Below are 19,294 nucleotides of genomic sequence, written 5' to 3' on the forward strand. Positions count from 1 at the left end.
TGCCAGTGTGTCCTGCTTAAAGTTGATTCCTAAAGAAAGGTTCCTCAGAGCTTTGGGGGCCATGGAAACTTTCAAAGCTGCTTCAAGTTTAAGCTTTGAAAGCCAGGCATAATGGTGCACTCTTATAATCACAGTACTTGAGAAGCTAAGATAGGAGGATCACAAGTTTGTGGCCAGCCTCAGCAACTTTGTGAGACCCTGTTTCAAAATAAAAAAATAAAATAGGGCTGGGGGGTGTAGCTTGGAGGTAGAATGCCCCTGGGTTCAATCCCCAATACCACACACCCACAAAAAAGTTTAAGCTTTGCAAATCTCCTAGTGCAGGGCGATTTGTGAAAACTCAACATGAAGCTTTGCACAAAGGAACCACTCATTTACTTTCTTAAGAAAAAAGCTTCCAAGGCTTGAAAGGGACAGGCCCACAGAGAACACTGCTGAAGGCCGGAGGAAAGCCAATGTGGATACTAAAGAAGCATGTAAGTGATTTTTGCAAAAGCTTGACAAGTTGTAACTAACTCACAGAGAATGGTATATGCTGCCCTCAATTCTATATTCTCAGAAGATGAGTTAAAGAGAATCCTGGAGATGATCTTGGACGGCCATCATATTTTATACTTGAGGGAAATGGAAAAGGATTTTCTCAAAGTCACAAAGCAAATTAAGGCTCAGCTAGGGCCATAGCCCAGTTTTCTGACTCCTGCTCCAGAACTCCATTGTATCATCATTTGGAAGACACATTTCAGAGAGGATGGGCAGGTCCAGGATCTGGCACAGTGCCTGACTGACAAGACTGTTTGTGGGAGGAAGGACTACATGGGCTTATCACTGCAATTGACCATCAGGATATAAACAGAGATCTCTAAAAATTAGGTGGCCCCCCTGATGCTTACTTAAACCTAGCTACACAGAAAGAGTAGAAGTAAAAAGTGATTGACAGGTTTATAACTCATGCCAGAAATGTGAGAGGTGTTGTGGTTTATGTTCACAAGGCAGGAGGACATTATATTTGTTTGGTTGCATCATGAAGATCAGGTTGCTGGGTTACAAAAATAAACAACACACTGTCCCTGTCTCAAAGAAGCAGCATAATGGACATATTAAGACATTTTTAGTAAAGAGAATAAATGATATAAAAGGGGAAACTTGTGGGAGGGTGGAGGTATGGGAAAGCATTGGGAACAAAGAGGCAGTTTTATTGCTAATAGGGTGGTCAAGGTAGGCATCAGAGTTTGGCATCTATTCCCTTTTGCAGTACTGGGGATGGAACCCAGAGGCATTCTATTTCTGAGCTACACCCCCAGCCTTATTTTTATTCTTTATTTTGAAACAGGGTCTCACTGAGTTGCAAAGGGTCTCACTAAGTAGCTAAGGCTGTCTGTGAACTGCGAACTCTGTGTCTGTAAACTCTGGTCTCAGCCTCCCAAATGCTGGGATTACAAGTGTGAGCCACTGTGCCGGGCACTTTGATCTATTCTTGAAGAAGGAAGAGCAAATATTCGGAGTAAGAGAGAAAAAAGAAAATTTAAGTAGAAGTAACAACATGGTCAAAGACATCAGTCTTTGAGAGAATGAAACAGCAATGAATCAAGTTGTTGAATGTGAAAAAAAATGATGAGAAATGAAGCTGGAAAGATTGATTAGGCAAGATGGGCAGTACTTTGTGTGCCATGTTACTGAGACTGGAGATGATATGAAACCAAGAAAGAATTTTAATCAGTGGCGAGACAAGGTCAGATTTGTTGATCAGACATATAATCTTGGTTGCAGAATGAAAAAGATATAATAGGATATTATTATATCTATTATTGAGATATAATAATATCTCAATATTGAGAATAATATTGGAAGCACCACCACTTAGGGATATGACATTAGTTCAAGTTCTAAGGCCTGAATAAGCAAGTGGTAGTGAGAATGGAGAGAAGGTGACGTAAGCTTTCTATGTAACAGGCCATATTACTATACCCTGTATGGGGCACAGTGGATACTTAATAAGCATTTATTGAATGACTCCATTAATCCCTATGACCTATCCACTATTAAATTTCCCATAAGAAAATTTCCTATAAGAGAGCAAAGTAGAAAATGAGAGGAGATATTAAGGAGAGGAAGCCATTTGAAATAGGCCTCAGATTTATCCTCTTCCTTAGTTAATAAAGATTTATTGCTTAATATGTGTCAGGCAGAGTTTCAAGGGTGCTGATTCACTAGAAAAGAAAATAAACAAAAAATCCCTGCCTTATAGGACTTAATATTCTTTTATGGAAGACAGAAAATAAGCAAAATACATTGTTAAAGGCTATGGACAAAAATAAAACAGGAGGGAAATAAAACAGGAGGGTGGGGATATAGCTTGGTGGTAGAGCACTTGATTGGCCTGTTTAAGGCTCTGGGTTCAATTCCCAATACACATATATACATTATTGGCTAGGGACACATGGATATATTTCTACTGGAATGTAATTTCCACAAGGGCATCGTTTTTGTCTGTCTTAGTCACTGCTTTATACCTGGCATTAAGAATGGTGCTTAGCACATAGCAAACACTACATTAAGTTTTGTTGCTAAGTGGATGAATGCATGGCAAACGGAAAATGAGATAAAGTCTTACTCCTGAACAACTCAAGGCTATGGGTCTTTCCTCTCAGTGATGTTTCTTTTTTCTTATTGGTGATACTGGGGATTGAACCCAGAGGCATTGCACCTCCAAGTTATACCCCCATCCCAATTTTATTTCTTATTTGGAAATAGGGTCTTGCTAAGTTGCTGAGGCTAGCTTCGAACCTGTGATCTTGTCTCAGCCTTTCAAGTACTAGGATTACAAGCATGTGCCACCATACCTGACATTAAAAATGATTCTTTATGATACAGAATATAAAATAGAAAGTATTTTAAAGAAATACAACTATACTGACATAGAGCTATCAAAACTTAAAGAAATTTTTTGATAAAGAAATATATTTTGTTACCAAGCTATACAGGTAATAACTACTAACATTTCAAAGAGATGGTAGGTATAAATGATATTCTAAGATATCTGCAATAACTATAATGTGATAATGAACACACCTGTGATTTCTACTGTTGACAATATTGCAGGTGCTTTCCCTATTATTAGGGTCTAGAGGGTCAACTGCCTATACTCATAACTGATGGAAATGTTAAATTTTAATTAGAAGTTAATAAAATAAAAATGTGATTATTTTCTTATCCAAGTCACCAACCCTGAGTTTACCCATGAATCCTCTGGACTAAGTGTTAAGAACCCCCGGTTCTAGGTGCATATTGAGGTCCTAAGTGAGTGGGAATGGAGAAGGAGGAGGAGAGATCTATATGGAATTACAGACAACAATCTAATAGATGTGATAATTTGATAGCAGATAAGGAAAGAAAAGTATCTAGGTTGATGTTCAGGTTTCTGGATCAGGGAATGTATGATATGCAATCTTAGGATAACTGACAAGGTCGCTTTAAGTTCAGCAAGACTTTCACCTTTAGGCTTGGGAAATACAACTAAACATTCTCAAAGATCCTGCCATTATTCAAAAGATTTGTGAAATTAGAACCGTATCCTGAGGAGTCAAACTTCTGTTCCTATGTAAGTGAGCAGAGCCTACCTTTCAAGCTCAAGTGCATTGCTCTCTCCACCAGGATACTGACTGCAAAAGTTCCTTCTAACTCAGCAGGGCCCTCCTGGGCCAGGCTGACTTCAGCTGTGGTGTCACTGCAGGGGACCGGGACGGAGGCAGATGACTTCTGGTGAACACAGGGTGGAGAGAGCTGGATATCATCAGTCCTGGGGAGCTGCTCAGACTCACTGTGGCTGCTACAGTCCATGGAGTCCAGCTCAGGAGTGGGTTCAGTGTGTGAAGAAGGAGAGGTAAGTACCACATGAACTCGCAAGGCAGCTCCTGAGAGGTTGGAAGCATTTCGTCCAAACAGAGGATACACACCTGCAAGAGGAGGAGGAGAATAAGCCAAGGCAAGCAAGAACCAAGAACACTCTAGCCTTGGAGGAACTACACACAGAGTGTGCTCGAGGTCTTCTACTGTGACAGGCCCACAGGCCCAAGTACACCAATATTTTGCAAAAGAAACTCTGAGGTTGGCATACAGTGTGATAATTTTTACCCTGCCCATACTATTTCCAATAACATTAATTAAGTGGTGAGATTTCTGATTTGAAGCCAAAATGAAATCACTACCTGGCCGATCCACTGTGTAAGGGATTCATACACTAAGAGCAATGAGATAAGTCTAAGATTTGAGGAAATCAGGAGTGGCTTGTCTTCTTTTCCCATGTCCCACTGGCTCCTGTTTTTAGACTAATCTCTATCAGGAAGCTGTCCTGTTGCTCAATTTAGCCTTGCTTTACTAATTAAATATGTTTTGGCAGTAACCCTAAAAATCTTTTGGGAGGAAAGTAGAACTTGGTAATAGGAGGCAAGAAGGAACAGGTAAGGAAATTAATAGTTGTTGAGTCTTTTTTATGTGCCAGAATCTCAGAGCGGTTACGTAACTTGCCAAACAAGTGGCAGATTTAAACCCGGGAACTTGAACTTTACTTGTTTACTGGATATTAAAATGAGACTTTTTTTTTTTTTTGGTGGTTCTGGGGATGGAACCCTTCTACCTCCGAGCTACACTCCCAGACCTGCTTTATATTTTATTTAGAAACAGGGTCTCTTAAGCCAGCGAGGCTGGCTTCAAACCTGCGTGATCCTCCTGTCTCCACCTCCCAAGCGTGGGGATTACAAGTGTGCGCCACCACGCCTGGCTCTGAGAATTTTGTTTTAAAAGAGAAGGCACCAGTAGTTCTTTCTGAATCTTAAAAGTTTATTTGTTAGACTCTTTTCAGTTCAGGAAAGTGGAGTCAAATGATTCACAGATGGCAATAAGATAGAAATTTTCTGGTCTTTTCTATTTTTAGATAACCAGTTTTCTTCTTGATGCAGTGTATAAGTTATTATGATTATTACAAGCAGAAAATAAGGGGAAGTCATTATAGGAAAGAAGAAACCCAAAAGCAATACAACTAAATCCTTCCCTTCAGGAAAACTAACATTATATGGAAGTAGGCTGGATAGATGGTTGGATGGATGGATTGACTCATTCAACAAAAACATCAAATAAAATGCCTTGTATAAGGCTCCTGTACAAGTGGATACAAGTTCAGAAGTTTAGACTAGTGGGATGTGGAGAAGTATGAGAGAAATGGAGGGTTTGAAAAGTTAAATGACTTCTTTGGTATAGCTAATAAAAAACGGGTATTTATGCTACAGTTATGACCCTTAGATCTATATTCAGTGTCCCAAATATACTTTTTTCAGTAGAATGAAGTTAAAAGACTGTCTTTTCAAATGTCAGTTCAAGTGAGCTTGGTTTACTTCAAGAACACTTTCTCTAGTCTTTCTGAATTGGATCCAGGCCAGCCCAGACAAAACAGGGCACGCAGTGCTCCACAGCCCGGTGCACACCTGCTGGCTCCAGAGAGAACCAGAGAATTTGGACACTCAAATACACGGAGTTCTCCTATTAGCCTGGACCACCTGCTTGGCAAAAAAGGTCAGAGCAAAAGCCTGACAGAGCTAAAATGGGAACAAAAACTAATTTCTTCAATTGTAAAGTGAGGGAAATAACTACCCTTACAGGAGTGTTATGTTGAATAAATTTCATGTTTGTAAAGAATCTAGTCTGGCTACTTCCAAACCATTTTGGATTATAGGACTATAGTTGCTAGATTTATTTTTCTGGAATGCAACCCATCATAGTAGCTTTCTGTAGCTCTTGGAAAAAAGCCCAAACTTTTCTGCTTAGGAGAGAAGGTCTTCAACACAGTGCCCTTGCTCACCCTTCTAGTTTCATCTTCATCCCTTCCCAATCATTGTAATTCTGGGATCCAGCTCTCTCAAATTACTCATCTCACCTAAAATGTATCCAATTGCTCCAGGCCTCTGTGCCTTCTCACATGCTTTTCTTTGCTTTAAAATACCCCCTCCCCCATTTTCTTGTCTTACCCCTAAATCCTCAATCCTTTGAGATTCAAGCATCACCTCCACTGAGATGTCATTCTTTTTTTTTTTTTTTCTTTTTACAGGGGATGGAACCCAGGGGTATTCTACCTCCATGCTACACCCCAAACCCTATCTTTATTCTTTATTTTGAAACAGGGTCTCACTGAGTTGCAGAGGGCTCACTAAGTAGCTGAGGCTGTCCGTAAACCGCAATCCTCCTGTCTCAGCCTTCCAAGTACTGGGATGAGATGTCATTCTTTAATCAGAGATGTTGTATCCATGTGATCCCACAGAACCACTGAGAATACCTTTTTCTTAGTTTATTATGCTTCACTGTAATTATTTATGACTGTACTCTCCCATTAGACCATAAACTCAATAAGCCCAGGTTTGTTTGTTTGTTTGTCTCTCTCTCTTCCTTTCTTTTTCTTTTTGGTGGTACTGGGGATTGAACTCACGAGCATTCTATCACTGAGCTACACTCCCACCCCTATTTTACACTCTTACAGGGTCTCATTAGGTTGGTAAGGACCTCACTAAACTGTTGAGGCTGGACTACTATGCAAACCTTCTGTTTCTGCCTCACAAGTACTGAGATTACAGGCTTGCACCACCATGCCCAGCTAACTATTTCTTAGGCATATTTGAATACCCACATGTTATCAAGTACTAAACAAATGCTTGAAATAAAAGTACCCAGCATATACCACTTGCAAAATGTTAACATTTTTCCTTCCAACCTGGTGAATCAGATAATTAGCATGTAGATTTTTTTTTCTCATTATGGTACTGGCAATTGAACCCAGAGGGGGCATTCGACTTCCATGCTACACTCCCAACCCTACTTTACTTTTCATTTTGGAACAGGGTCTCGCTAGGTTGATGAGAGACTCCTTACTTGCTGAGGTGGTCCTTGAATGTGCGATCCTCCTGTCTCAGCCCCCCAAGTAATGGGATTACAGGTGTGTGCCACCACACCTGGCTAGATTTTCTTTATGATTCCCAGATGTGCTGTCCAGAAAGGGTGAACATCCTGGTTCCCTTAGCAGGTATTCTCTCATGTAATTAGTATACTACCACCCTAGATGATCAGGTAGGCTCTAAGGCGTGTGATTAAAGGCAGTTCCCTAAATTTACTCATTCTTTATACACTGAGTGCTCACAATATTCTAAGTACTATGTTAGGTACAAAAATAGGATGAATTTGGATGTATTCTAATGCTACATAGTTCAGAGCCAATTCTTGGATCTTTGGTGACTCCACCAAGGTACTATTTTTGAGAATGCAAGTCAGTGAATCTCATTCTTTGAAATCTCTTTAGTGATAAGAAGAATTACTAAATTATTTTTATCAACTTTGTGTACAGTACTGGAGATTGAACCCAGGGGCATTCTACTTCTGAGCCCTATTTTTTATGCTTTACTTTGAAACAGGGTCTCATTAAATTGAAGAGGACCTCACAAAGTAGCTGAGTCTGCCCTTGAACCTGCAATCCTCCTGTCTCAGCCTCCCAAGTACTGGGATTACAATGTGTCACCATGCCTGGTTACTAAATTATTATTAAGCTTTCAGCATGCAGTAATGGAGAGAACACTTACTAGTTTGTGACTCTGAGTCTCCATCTTCATGATTGTAAAATGGGTCTAATTCCTATCCCACAGGATTGTTGGGAGGATCAAATAAAATAATATTGGAGAGGGTGTTTCACATAGTCCTCGACACAAAGTAGATACTCTGACCATAAGAGCTGAGCCTCCCTCCTCACTTACCACTGACAGTCAGTGTCCTTGCTGACCTCTCTCCAAGTCTTGCCAGGTCCACGTAGGCTGAGCCAATCCAGCTGTCTGTCTGGTGGGGCCGCTCTACGCTGTCATTACCATAAGACCGCCACACTTGGATCTCTAGCCTCTCCTCCCTGAAGTACCAGAGCAGTGATGGTCCCCGAGTGACTTCTGCTCTTTTGGATGCCTTGAAAGTAACCAGGACCTGCTTTTTGTCTGCAGATTCCTTAGGCTTCTTCAGAGGAGTCCAAAAGGCTTCATGATCATACAGCTTGTAGCGAAGGTAGCAATATGTATTCTTATAAATGTGTTTGTGTCCAGCAAGCAGCACACAATGGATGGGCAGCCACAGTCTTGGGGTAGAGATGGTGATGGTGGCTGGCTCCTCCTCATCCATCTTTACGAGATCCTTCAGGCTATTCTCAAAGTTCCAGCCCAATAGTTGAGCGGCTTCTAAAACCCGTTCTCTATCTCCAGGATGGGTAAAGGAAATTGAAAGCTCTAGACCACCCACAATCTTCTGCATAAGCTCCAAGCATTGAGGCAGGCCTCCATTTTCTGGCAAAATGACAGGATACCATCCTGTGATTCCTTATGGGAGAAAGGAAAGATTTCTAATTATTGTCTTAAAAGTATAAACAAAGCAAACAAAAGCATATCCCACTATTGACCTTAGATTCTCCATCATCCTGGCCCAAGATAGAACAGAAAACATACCCACTGTGAGTTGGAGTTTGTCTTTCATCTGACAACTGAGAGGCTATGAGACTCGATGAGAAGAACAAAGGTTAAGAGTTGAGGAGTTCTCTCCTTGGCTCAGCCCCAAACAGGAACAAGACAAGGATGTCTACTATCACCACTCCTTTCCTTTTCTTTTTTGTGGTACTGAGGATGGAACCCAGGGGCACTCTCCTTCCAACCTACATTTACAGCCCTATTTTTATTATTTTGAAACAAGGTCTCACTAAGTTGCAGAAGGCCTCACTACGTGGCGCTGAGGCTGTCCACAAATCGAGATCCTCCTATCTCAGCCTCCCAAATACCGGGATTACAAGTGTGTGCCACAATGCCCGACATTCACCATTCCTTTTCAATATAGTACTTGAGACTCTAGTCAGAGCTATAATGCAAGAAAAAGAACTCAAGTACAGAAGAACTAAATCTATGTCTATTTGCAGATGACATGATACTATGCTTAGAAGACCCAGCAAACTTAACCAAAAGGCTTATAGAACTGATCGACAAATTCAGCCAAATATCTAGATAAAAAATCAATCTTAAAAAATCAGAAGCTTTCCTGTATGCCAACCATAAGTCCACTAAAAAAAGAAATCCAGAAAACACTTCCACTCAGGATATTCCACACACAAAAAATAAAACACTTGGGAATAAACCTAACTAAGGAGGTAAAATACCTCTACAAGGAAAATTATTAAACCCTGAAAAAAGAAACAAAAGAAGACTTTAAAAGAGGAAAAGATTTTCCATGCTCTTGGACAGGCAGAATAAGTATCATAAAAATGATCATTCTTCCAAAAGTGATCTACAGATTCAATTTAATGCCCATTAAATACCAAGGTCTTTCTTCACAGACATAGAAAAATCAGTCCTTAAATTCATTTAGAACAACAAAAAATCCAGAATAGTCAAAGTAGTTCTCAGTATCAAGAACCATGCAAGAGGTATCATAGTACTTTACTTCAAACTATACTACAAAGCCATAGTAATAAAAGCAGCACAAAAACAGATACATAAACCAATGGAGCAGAATAGAAGGCTCAGAAACAAATCCACACAACTATAGCCATTTGACTTTTAACAAAGGGGATAAAAACACATACTGGAAAAAAGATAGCTTCTTCAACACATGGTGTTGGCAAAACTGTTTAACCATATGCAGAAAAATGAAAATAAACCCGACTTTCTCATCTTGCACAAGCGTCAATTCAAGATGGGTTAAAGACTTGGAAATCAGATCAGAGACCTTGCAGCTACTTAATGAGGGCATTGGTTCAATATTTCAACACATAGGCACAAGTATAAACTTTCTCAAGACCCCAAAGGCACAAGAAATTAAAAGGAGGATCAATACATGGGATTCCATTACACTAAAGAGCTTCTGTACAGCAGAGGAAATGATCAAGAACTCCAAAAGAGAGCCAAAAGTATGGGAGAAGATTTTTGCCAGCTACTCCTCCAATAGAGGACTAATATCTAGAATATATAGAGAACTCAGGAAACTGACTGCCAAGCAAACAAATAACCCGACTAAAAAATGGGCAAGTGAACTAAATAGATACTTCACAAAAGATGAAATACAAATGGCCAGTGAACACAAATGAAAAAATGTTCAACATTATTAGCAATCAGAGAGATGCAAATCAAAACTACCCTGAGATTTCATCTAACCCCAATTAGAATGGCAATCATCAAAAACTCAACAATAAATGCTGACAAGGATGTGGAAAAGTAGAAACTCTGATATGCTATTGATGAGATTGCAAGTTAGTGCAACTACTTTGGAAAACAGTATGGAAGATCATCAGAAGAATGGTAATGAACCTACCACATGACCCAGCAATACCACTTCTGAGTATCTCCCCAAAAGAAGAGACATCATACCACCAGATTAATGCATGTGTATATATGTTTATAGTTGCACAATTCACAACTGCCAAGCTATGGAACCAGCTGAGATGTCCATCAACAGATGAATGGATTACAAAACTATGGAATATGTACACAATGAAATTTTACTCAGCCATAAAGAACAAAATTATGTCACTTGCAGGGAAATGGACAAAACTGGGGAACATTATACTAAGTGAGATTAGCCAGTCACAAAAAGTGAAAAGTTAGATGTTCTCCCTAATAAGTGGAAGTTAAGGAAAAAAATGGGACATAGGAGGGACTCCAGAGGAGAAACCTTAGATAAGTAAAGGTGATCTAACTGAGGAGATGGGAGGGGGAAGGAGGAAAGCACCCTTATGCGCATGAAGTAATTCACAAACATATCAAAGTCAGCCAGTAGGCCAAACAGAAGGAGGGAGGGAGGAGGGAATGAGGTGGGGATTGGGGAAGGGCTAAATGAGTGATGTGTGCATGTATGCCTCTACCATCCTGTACCTCATAATGATGTATGATTGCAATGCACAAATTAATAAAAAAGAAGAGAAAATTATGGATTTGAGAGGTGAAGTAGCTTGCTTTAGGTCACAAATAATAGTGACAAGTTGTGCAGACTTCTCTCTGGCAGGTACATACACAGGTTCTATTATTAGGGTAATGCTCAAATGTTAATTCACAATTAGATTATGGGTGATGTGTGATATAATTCCCGAAAACTAGATTATATAATTCCTAAGGAGGCAGATGCGCAAGAGAAGGAAATTAATATTTATCGGGTATCTACTATGTATCATGCATTTTATCTGATTTCATCAAATCAAATCTTACTTTGGAGACTCGTTAGATTAATTATGTCTAAGGAAACTAGGCCCCAGAGGGGTGAAAAACTTGGCCAAGGTCACCCAGACAGTATTAAGTAGGATGGGACCAGTACTTCCACACTGCTTTGGTGGTGTGTCATTTCTTTGGGCCTTTATCCTACACCCTTAATCCTTTTTCAGTGAGGGAGGACAGTATGGTGGAAAGAAACGAGTGAACATAGATTTCAAGATCTGCCACGCGCTAGTTGTGTAGTTTTGGCAAATCTTAACATTTGAGCCATTTTTCTCATCTGTCAAATGAAAACCACTAAGATTCCATATCCTTGCCAGGAAAGGTTAGCTTGAGGTTCAAACAAGAGCTGAGAAAATATTTTATAAAGTGCTATATCACTTAATAGATATTATATCATCATCATCATCATCATCATCATCATCATCATCATCATCATCACCATCATCTTTCCTAGAGTAGAATGAATAAAATGAGTACAATGTTTTGAGTTTCTTTGTTTTATTGAAAGAACTTTGGAATAATTAATGACTATGAGAAAGGCCTTAAATTGTTTTTTTTCCTTCTCTCTTTTATTTTTGTGGCACTAGGGATTGAACCCAGGGGCATCCTACCTCTGAGCTATACCCTCAGCCCTTTTTCTATATTTTGTTTGGAAACAATGACTGGCTAAGATGCTGAGGTTGGTCTTGAACTTGCCATCCTCCTGTCTCATCCTCCCAAGAACTAGAATTACAGGTGTGTGCTACCATGCCCAGACTTAAAAAGCTTTTGGGAAAAGTTCTGAGGAATCTAGAAGAGTTTGGAAGAAAGTGTTACCTCCTGCATATTTTGCAAAAGAGTGAGATAAGCTGCCCTCCTGAAAGGAAGTACAGGCCAGGGTAGAATCAGAAAGTGATAATTTTTGAATCCTTACCAGATCTCTTCACCAGCAGCTCTTTTGTTGGAACCTTTACTACTCCAAGCAGATAATCTTTGCATGATTGAAGACTAGTTATATCACTGACTGTCAAATTAAGCAAAAAAGAAAATTTATTTGGTGGTCTACTGACCAAGGGGCTTGTGTTTACAGTATAGTCACATAACCCTCTACTTGTACTCACTGAAATGTGTTGAAAGATGCACTAGAGACCATCTTGCTTATGCCCTAGTCAAATCTGAATGTCTCTGAAATTTTTTAACTAATTTACTTTGAAAAAAAATTTGCATACAAAAAAGCTGCAAAAACATCATAAAACATTCCTATTCTTCTTTCACCTAGATTCACCCATTAACATTTATATACGATTGCTTTGCCTCTCTCTAAACATACTCTCGCTCATGTATGTAATACAAATTCTTAATTTTTGCTTTTCCCTTTAGAAATAAATTGCAGAGATTATGTCCCCTCATCTCTAAACACTTTAGCATGTATCTCGTAAGAAAGGCTAAATCATTGAAAACAGAGCTTCTTTCAATTCTGATCGTGATGAGTCATTTGGTGCTCACCTGACTTGGTGTTTTCATGATAGATAGCGAAAGTAATTTCTGCAAACTCCAATAGCTCTGCCAGAAAACAGGCCTCTCCACTACAGTGCTGAGTTACCAAGTTACACGGGAACTCAACATGATGGGAGAACTCAGGGCAGAAGGAACAGGCCACAGGGCGGGTTCGGCGCTGTTCCCCCTTGGGCAGGAAGGAGAGATGAGTGGTCACAGAGGCATTGACTCCAACGGCAGCACTAAACTGTAGAGCAGGTTCCTGCTCAGCCAAAGCCCTGTAGGAGAGATGAGTGGGAGTGAGAAGGTTTCATGGTATTATCAGAAATCAGCTTGATTGCCTAAAAAGTATTTCTACTTCTTCCATGAGACCACCAAGAATATTAACCAACAATATGCACTGTAGCTAGAGTTTTGGCAGTATCATGATATGCTTTCTTAATCAACTAGACTTCATGCCATATTTGCATAGGGGTGGGAGGGAGACAATATTCATTTGTCAACCAGTGACATTCCAGGGCATTGTACTGTCAATGCCCTTCAGTTAAAGACCACAGAAACAAACTGCAGTTGAAGAAGGTGGGTTGACAACTCATTGAATAAAAGAAAATATACATCATGGGGAATCATAGGGCATTAGTAAGAAGGTGCCAAAAAGGACTTGTTAGCAATGGGCTCATGTTAGCTAATTTGAGGGAGGGTTCAAAGGAGCAGAGATTTGCTCTATACTGTTTATTTTTTTGTAGTACTAGGGATTGAACTCAGGGGCATTCTATCTCTGAGTTACACCCCCGGCCCTATTTTCTTTTTTATTTGAAAATAGGGTGTTGCTAAGTTGATGCGAGCCTCACTGTATTGCTAAGGCTGTCCTTGAACCTGCGATCCTCCTGTTTCAGCCTCCCGAGTACTAGGATTATAGGCATGCACCACCACACCTGGCCTCTGCACTGGTTTTCTTAATGAGTCTTACCTAGGAGTGAGAACTAAAGTTAAAATCGTACTTGATAAAGCTGCAGTAGTTACTTATTTGGGGAAGAGTAGGGGGATGTTGAGTGTTTTTGTGGTTTGCATAGCAATCAGTCTGTTGTTTAATAAGATTCTGGAGCAGTTTTGTTTTTGTCTCATTTCTTCATGGTCACAGAGTGGCCTTGTTTGATGCTGATGTTCTGTGAGATTATTTATTCTTAACAGGAAAACACCAAGCCTGGCTATGAATGTCAGACCACTTCCAGATGTCAAGGGCTGCTTTGTTTCCTCTGTACAGATTCTCCAGATAGAATATACCATCTTTAATTGCTACTCATAAAGAGCAATCAAGTCTTTTGTGTAGGTACAATATGAGACAAATCTTTTGACACCCCAAAATCCATTCTGGATAAAACTGACATTTAGGCAAAGAGGTCACCTGTTTTTGCAGTGTATGCTCACATCCCTAATGAGACTTAAGAGTTCTTTCCTCTAATATCTCCACTGACAGTATCTATATCAGTAGAAGGGAGTAATCTGGAGTTATACAGATCTGGGTTTGAGACCTGACTCCATAATTTATTGTGTGGCCCTGGACAAATTACTCAGCCTCTTCCAACTCTCAGTTTCCTTTTCACTAAATGAGGTTAATATAAGGATATAATAAACACTAAAGACCTACATATTGATTGCTTTCTGCAATAAGAAAACCTAACCATTAATAGAAAATTAATGTGTTCATTCAACAGTATATGGTAAAGTATATGTTATGCCTATTATATGAAGTGAATGTTAGTAGTGGTTAAAAAAAATGAGGATAATTATAATCCCAGTATTTGGGAAGCTGAGACAGAAGGATCACAAATTTGAGAAAAGCCTCAGCAAGTAGTGAGACATTCATCAACCTAGTGAGACACTGTTTCAAAATAAAAACAAAATAGGGCCTGGGGGTGTAGTTCAGAGGTAGAATGTCCTTGGGTTCAATCTCCAGTAAAACACACACACACACACACACACACACACACACACACACACACACACACGAATATTAAAATAGTTGTAAGGTATTGTAAAGATACCACTAAATAATAACTACAAAGCAGAGAACCTTCCTATAGACAGTGAAAGGATCCTTAATAGGAAACTCTGCGATGGTAGTGAGATGGGCCCATGCTGGTCAGAAGTCATTCATTCAAAATTATTTGCTGAACTCTGATCTGTATGTCATGCAATAGGCTCAAAGCTAGATATACGCAGTGAAAGAGCTACAATTTCTTACTCTTATGGAACTTAAAAGACTATTGGCAATGTTCAAGGAAATTTTGACTATTAAAGATCAGGTGAGTTAGAAGATGCAGGTGAATAAGAAACAAGTACCTACTTTTTTTTGGTGGTACTGGGGTTCCTGGAAGCCCTTGTACCTCCGGGCTACACTCCCAGACCTATTTTTACATTTTTATTTGGAAACAGGGTCTCCTAAGCCAGCGGGCGCGGCTGGCTTCGAACCTGCACGATCCTCCTGTCTCTGCCTCCCAAGCACAGGGATTACAAGCGTGTGCCACCACAACCGACCCTACTTTTTACAAAGATAACAAAGTATCTTTACGAAGACTACTGGCAAATAAGATGAGGGCTGGTGTCCTATGAAGGAAGGGTTACTTCAGAGCACCTGCTATCTAAATATCAGAGTGAGATTCAAAAGAGGGGGATGTTTAGAATGACAAGAAATTCTTTTTTCACAATGAAGGCAATGCAAAACTTATTTCTGATCTTACTATCTTCTCTTCTTTTTTCTTCTGGCCACTGAACCCATGGGTGCTCTACCACTGAACCACATCCCCAGAATTTTAAAAAACGTTTTATTTTAAAGCCAGGAATGGTGTTGCACATCGGTAATCCCACCACTCGGGAGACTGAGACAAGAAGGATCACAGGTTTGAGGCTAGTGTGTGGTAACTTAGTGAGACCCTGATTCAAAGTAAATAATAAAAAGGTATAGGGATGTAGCTTGGAGGAAGAATGTTCTTGGTTTCAATCTCTAATACCAAAACTAAAAAATAAAAAAAGCAGGGCATGGAAAGAAAAATTTAAAACTCCTTTATCTCATTTAAGGTTTTCTTATTCCATTATATATTTTATTATATATTAAACATATTCATATATAGCACACAAATATGCTTTATACACAAATAAATATATACATATTTTGAGGAGAATATGCTAATTTTCAATTTTTTTCAATTTTTATTTTTTGCATTACTGGAGATGGAACCCAGGGGCATTCTACCTCTGAGCTACATCCCCAGGCCTATTTTTTTTGTTCTTTATTTTGAAACAGGGTTTCACTGAGTTGCAGAGGGCCTCACTAAGTAGCTGAGGTTGTCCAGCAACTGGGATCCTCCTCTCTCAGCCTCCCAAATGCTGGGATTACAAGTGTGCACTACCATGCCCTGCTTGTTAATAGAAATATACAACAAAAATTAGGAGACCGCTACTACTGACAATCATCAAAGGTTTTTTGTTATGTTGGTACTGGTGATTGAACCAGCGGCATTCTACCTGTGAGCTACACCCACAGCCCTTTGAATTTTTGTTTGAAAGAGTGTCTACGATGCTGAGGGCCTTGCTATGTTGCTGAGGCTGGCTGTTAACCTGCAATTCTCCTGTCTCAGCCTCCCAAGTACTGGGATTTCAAGTGTGACCCATCGCACCTGGCTCCATTAAAGTTTTTTTTTATTTTTGTGGTACTGCGGATTGAACCCAGGGACATTCTAACTCCTAGCTTCACCCCTATAGCTATGCCCTATTGTTATTCTTTATTTTGAAACAGGGTTTCACTGAATTGTGAAGGGCCTCCCGAAGTAGCCAAGGCTAGCAGCAAACCTGTGATCCTCCTGTCTCAGCCTCCCTAGCACTGGTATTACAAGCATGTACCACCATGCCCGGCTCCATCAAAGTTTTCAGTGTAAGACAGCGACATGATTAAAAACTGTGCTGAACTGGGAGTGGTGGCACATGCTTGCAATCCTAGTACTTGGAAGGCTGATACAGGAGGATCGCAGGTTTGAAGCTACCCTCAGCAACTTAGTGAGGCCTTCCACAACTTTGTGAGAACCTATTTCAAAATAAAGAATAAAAAATAGGGGTGGGGATGTAACTCGGAGGTGAAATGGCCATTGGATTACACCCCCAGTGCCACAAAAACAAAACAAAAACTTCCTGAGCCAGGCTTCGTGGCACATGCCTATAGTCCCAGAACTTGGGAAGTGAAAAAGGAGGATTGCAGATTTAAAAAAAGCCCCAGAAATTTAGCAAGTCCCTGTTTCAAAATAAAGATTAAAAAAGGGTTGGAAGTGTAGCTTGGAGGTAGAATGCCCCTGACTTCAATCCCTAGTATCAGACAATAACAACAAACCCTCAAAAAACAAAACCAACCAATCAAACAAAAAAAACTGTCCTGATATCAATTTCAATACCACTAAGATGTACTTGGGATATTACTTTAAAAAGCGTACTTGGAGAATTTAGTAAGGAACAATAGTAACTAGACTGAAGATTTTATCAGCTGCTTCAGCATCAGAACTCACATAGGAAGTAATTCAGTTACTTATTTAGAGACCATATGTTACAGGTGAACAATCTGACTCTTTGTTACAATAGTGGAAAAGTATCAGGGAGAACTTACTTGTCTGTTTCTTTCTTAAACTCTTGTCCTAAGTGAGGTAGTTTGAAGCAAGAGCCTGACCTAGTTATATTTCTTAGTCAGTGCCCTTTGTTGCTAAAATGATTCTATATCCTAGAGGGACAAAGATGGATGGCAATAACTGAAACATAATGGTATGTGCTATAATCACGGTGCTAAAAGACACAAGGAAAGGTACTGACTTTGCCTATCTGCAGAATAGATAAAAGCTGCAAAGATGCTGCAAAGTCTTAAGGGAAAATAGAAATTTAAAGAAATACAAGGAGGAAGAACATTCAAGGCCAAGAGAAGTATAAGCAAAGACTTGAAGGAGGTAAGGGAGAGGGCCACGCTGTTCTCGAACAGAACAGTGTTCTGGCCAGAGAAATCAGTAAGATAAGGACCCTAGGAGGAACATGTGCTTGGTGTGTTCAGAAGCAACAAAGAAGGCCAGTGCTGGGTAGGAGCAAGTAGAGGGGAGACTGTCAGGAAGAGAGGAGATCATAAAGATAATGGGTCAACAGGGTGTGGTGGCACAAGACTGTCATCCTAGTACTTGGGAGGCTGAGACAGGAGGATCATAGGTTCACTACCTAGTCATAGCAACTACCTAGTCATGAGGCCCTTGGCAACTTTGTGATACCCTGTTTCAAACTAAAAAAATAAAACAGAGCTAGGTATATAGCTAGGAGGTAGAATACTTTTGGATTCAATCCCTAGTACCTCCCCCCAAAAAAATCTATGGGGATTTTGTAAACATTTTAGGGGTTCTGGCACTGGCTTTGAATGAGAGGAAAAGGCAATGGTGGGTTTTATTTATTAATTTATTTTATAGCATTGGAAATTAAACACAGGGGAATTCTACCTCCAAGTTAGACCCCCAGCTCTTTTTATTTCTTATTTAGAGACAGAGCCTTGTTAAGTTGCTGAGACCCTCACTAATTTGCTGAGGCTGTCTCTGAACCTGTGATCCTCCTGTCTCAGTCTCCCAAGTACTGGGATTACAGGCGTGCACCACCATGCCTGGCTCAATGGTGGGTTTTAAATAGATATATGTCAAGGTCTGATTTGAGTTTTCATAAGATCAACAGCATGAAGGGAAAGAAGATGGAAAAAGAGAAGTGGGTACTCAGAGGCTGGAATATGTTAACATGAGTTTCCTGAGGAGTTGCAGTGATTGGACACAGCCTGGTTTGAGGGGTAGAGGATGACCATGGGAAAGAGAGAAGATAACATGATTGAACAAGGTCAGCAATTAACGTAGCAGAATTTGCAAATGATTTACTCAAATTCTGAAATGCCTTAACAGAGAAAGAGTTGTGATTAGTGACTTGGGAACTGTGTATAACAGAGTTATGGATATCTGAGGACACTGTGGGGACTACAGTAAAAACGGTTGGAGAACTGCTCTTTTGAGGTGGACTTACTTGGCTGCTGCTTGCAGACCACAGGCTCTGATAATCTGGACTGAGATGGAGACAGTTCGGGCAGCCAGGACCCCCTGAGCTGTTCTTGGACTACGCCTGTACCGCAGGCCCACATCGAGCAATCCTGAAGAATGAGGACAAAAGAGAAAAGAGTGATAAGCAGAATCTCTGTTCCACCAAACCTCAAGTTCTGGTCACAAAGGAGAAACACTGCAATCACAACACATGATAAGGGGCCTGAATCTCTTCACAATCAGAAACACTTTAAATACTGTACTTTACAGCCAAATATGGTGGCTCACACTTGTAATCCCAGAACTCAGGAGGCTGAGACAGGAGGATCGCAGGTTCAGGGCCAGCCTCAGCTACTTAGTGAGACCCTCCACAACTTAGTGAGAACCTGTTTCAAAATGAAAAATAAAATAGGGCTGGGAGTGTAGGAGAGGTAGAATGCCCCTGGGTTCAATCCCCAGACTGCAAGAAAA

The 19,294-nt window shown here is 40.1% G+C and overlaps 1 protein-coding gene across 1 annotated transcript in view; it reads right to left on the reverse strand.

Moving 5' to 3' along the window:
• Positions 1-19,294, reverse strand: part of C2CD3 (C2 domain containing 3 centriole elongation regulator) — a gene marked incomplete at both ends in the record, with an annotated part of 121,978 nt that overhangs the window by 44,535 nt on the left and 58,149 nt on the right. The window contains 5 exons of the mRNA XM_080696269.1: positions 3,618-3,953; positions 7,785-8,387; positions 12,172-12,261; positions 12,744-13,012; positions 18,810-18,933. Coding sequence (XP_080552395.1) covers positions 3,618-3,953; positions 7,785-8,387; positions 12,172-12,261; positions 12,744-13,012; positions 18,810-18,933 — 1,422 coding nt within the window. The remainder of the gene's footprint in view (positions 1-3,617; positions 3,954-7,784; positions 8,388-12,171; positions 12,262-12,743; positions 13,013-18,809; positions 18,934-19,294) is intronic.

The sequence above is a fragment of the Muscardinus avellanarius genome, assembly GCF_963383645.1.
Source record: "Muscardinus avellanarius genome assembly, chromosome: 1".
Lineage (NCBI taxonomy): Eukaryota > Metazoa > Chordata > Mammalia > Rodentia > Gliridae > Muscardinus > Muscardinus avellanarius.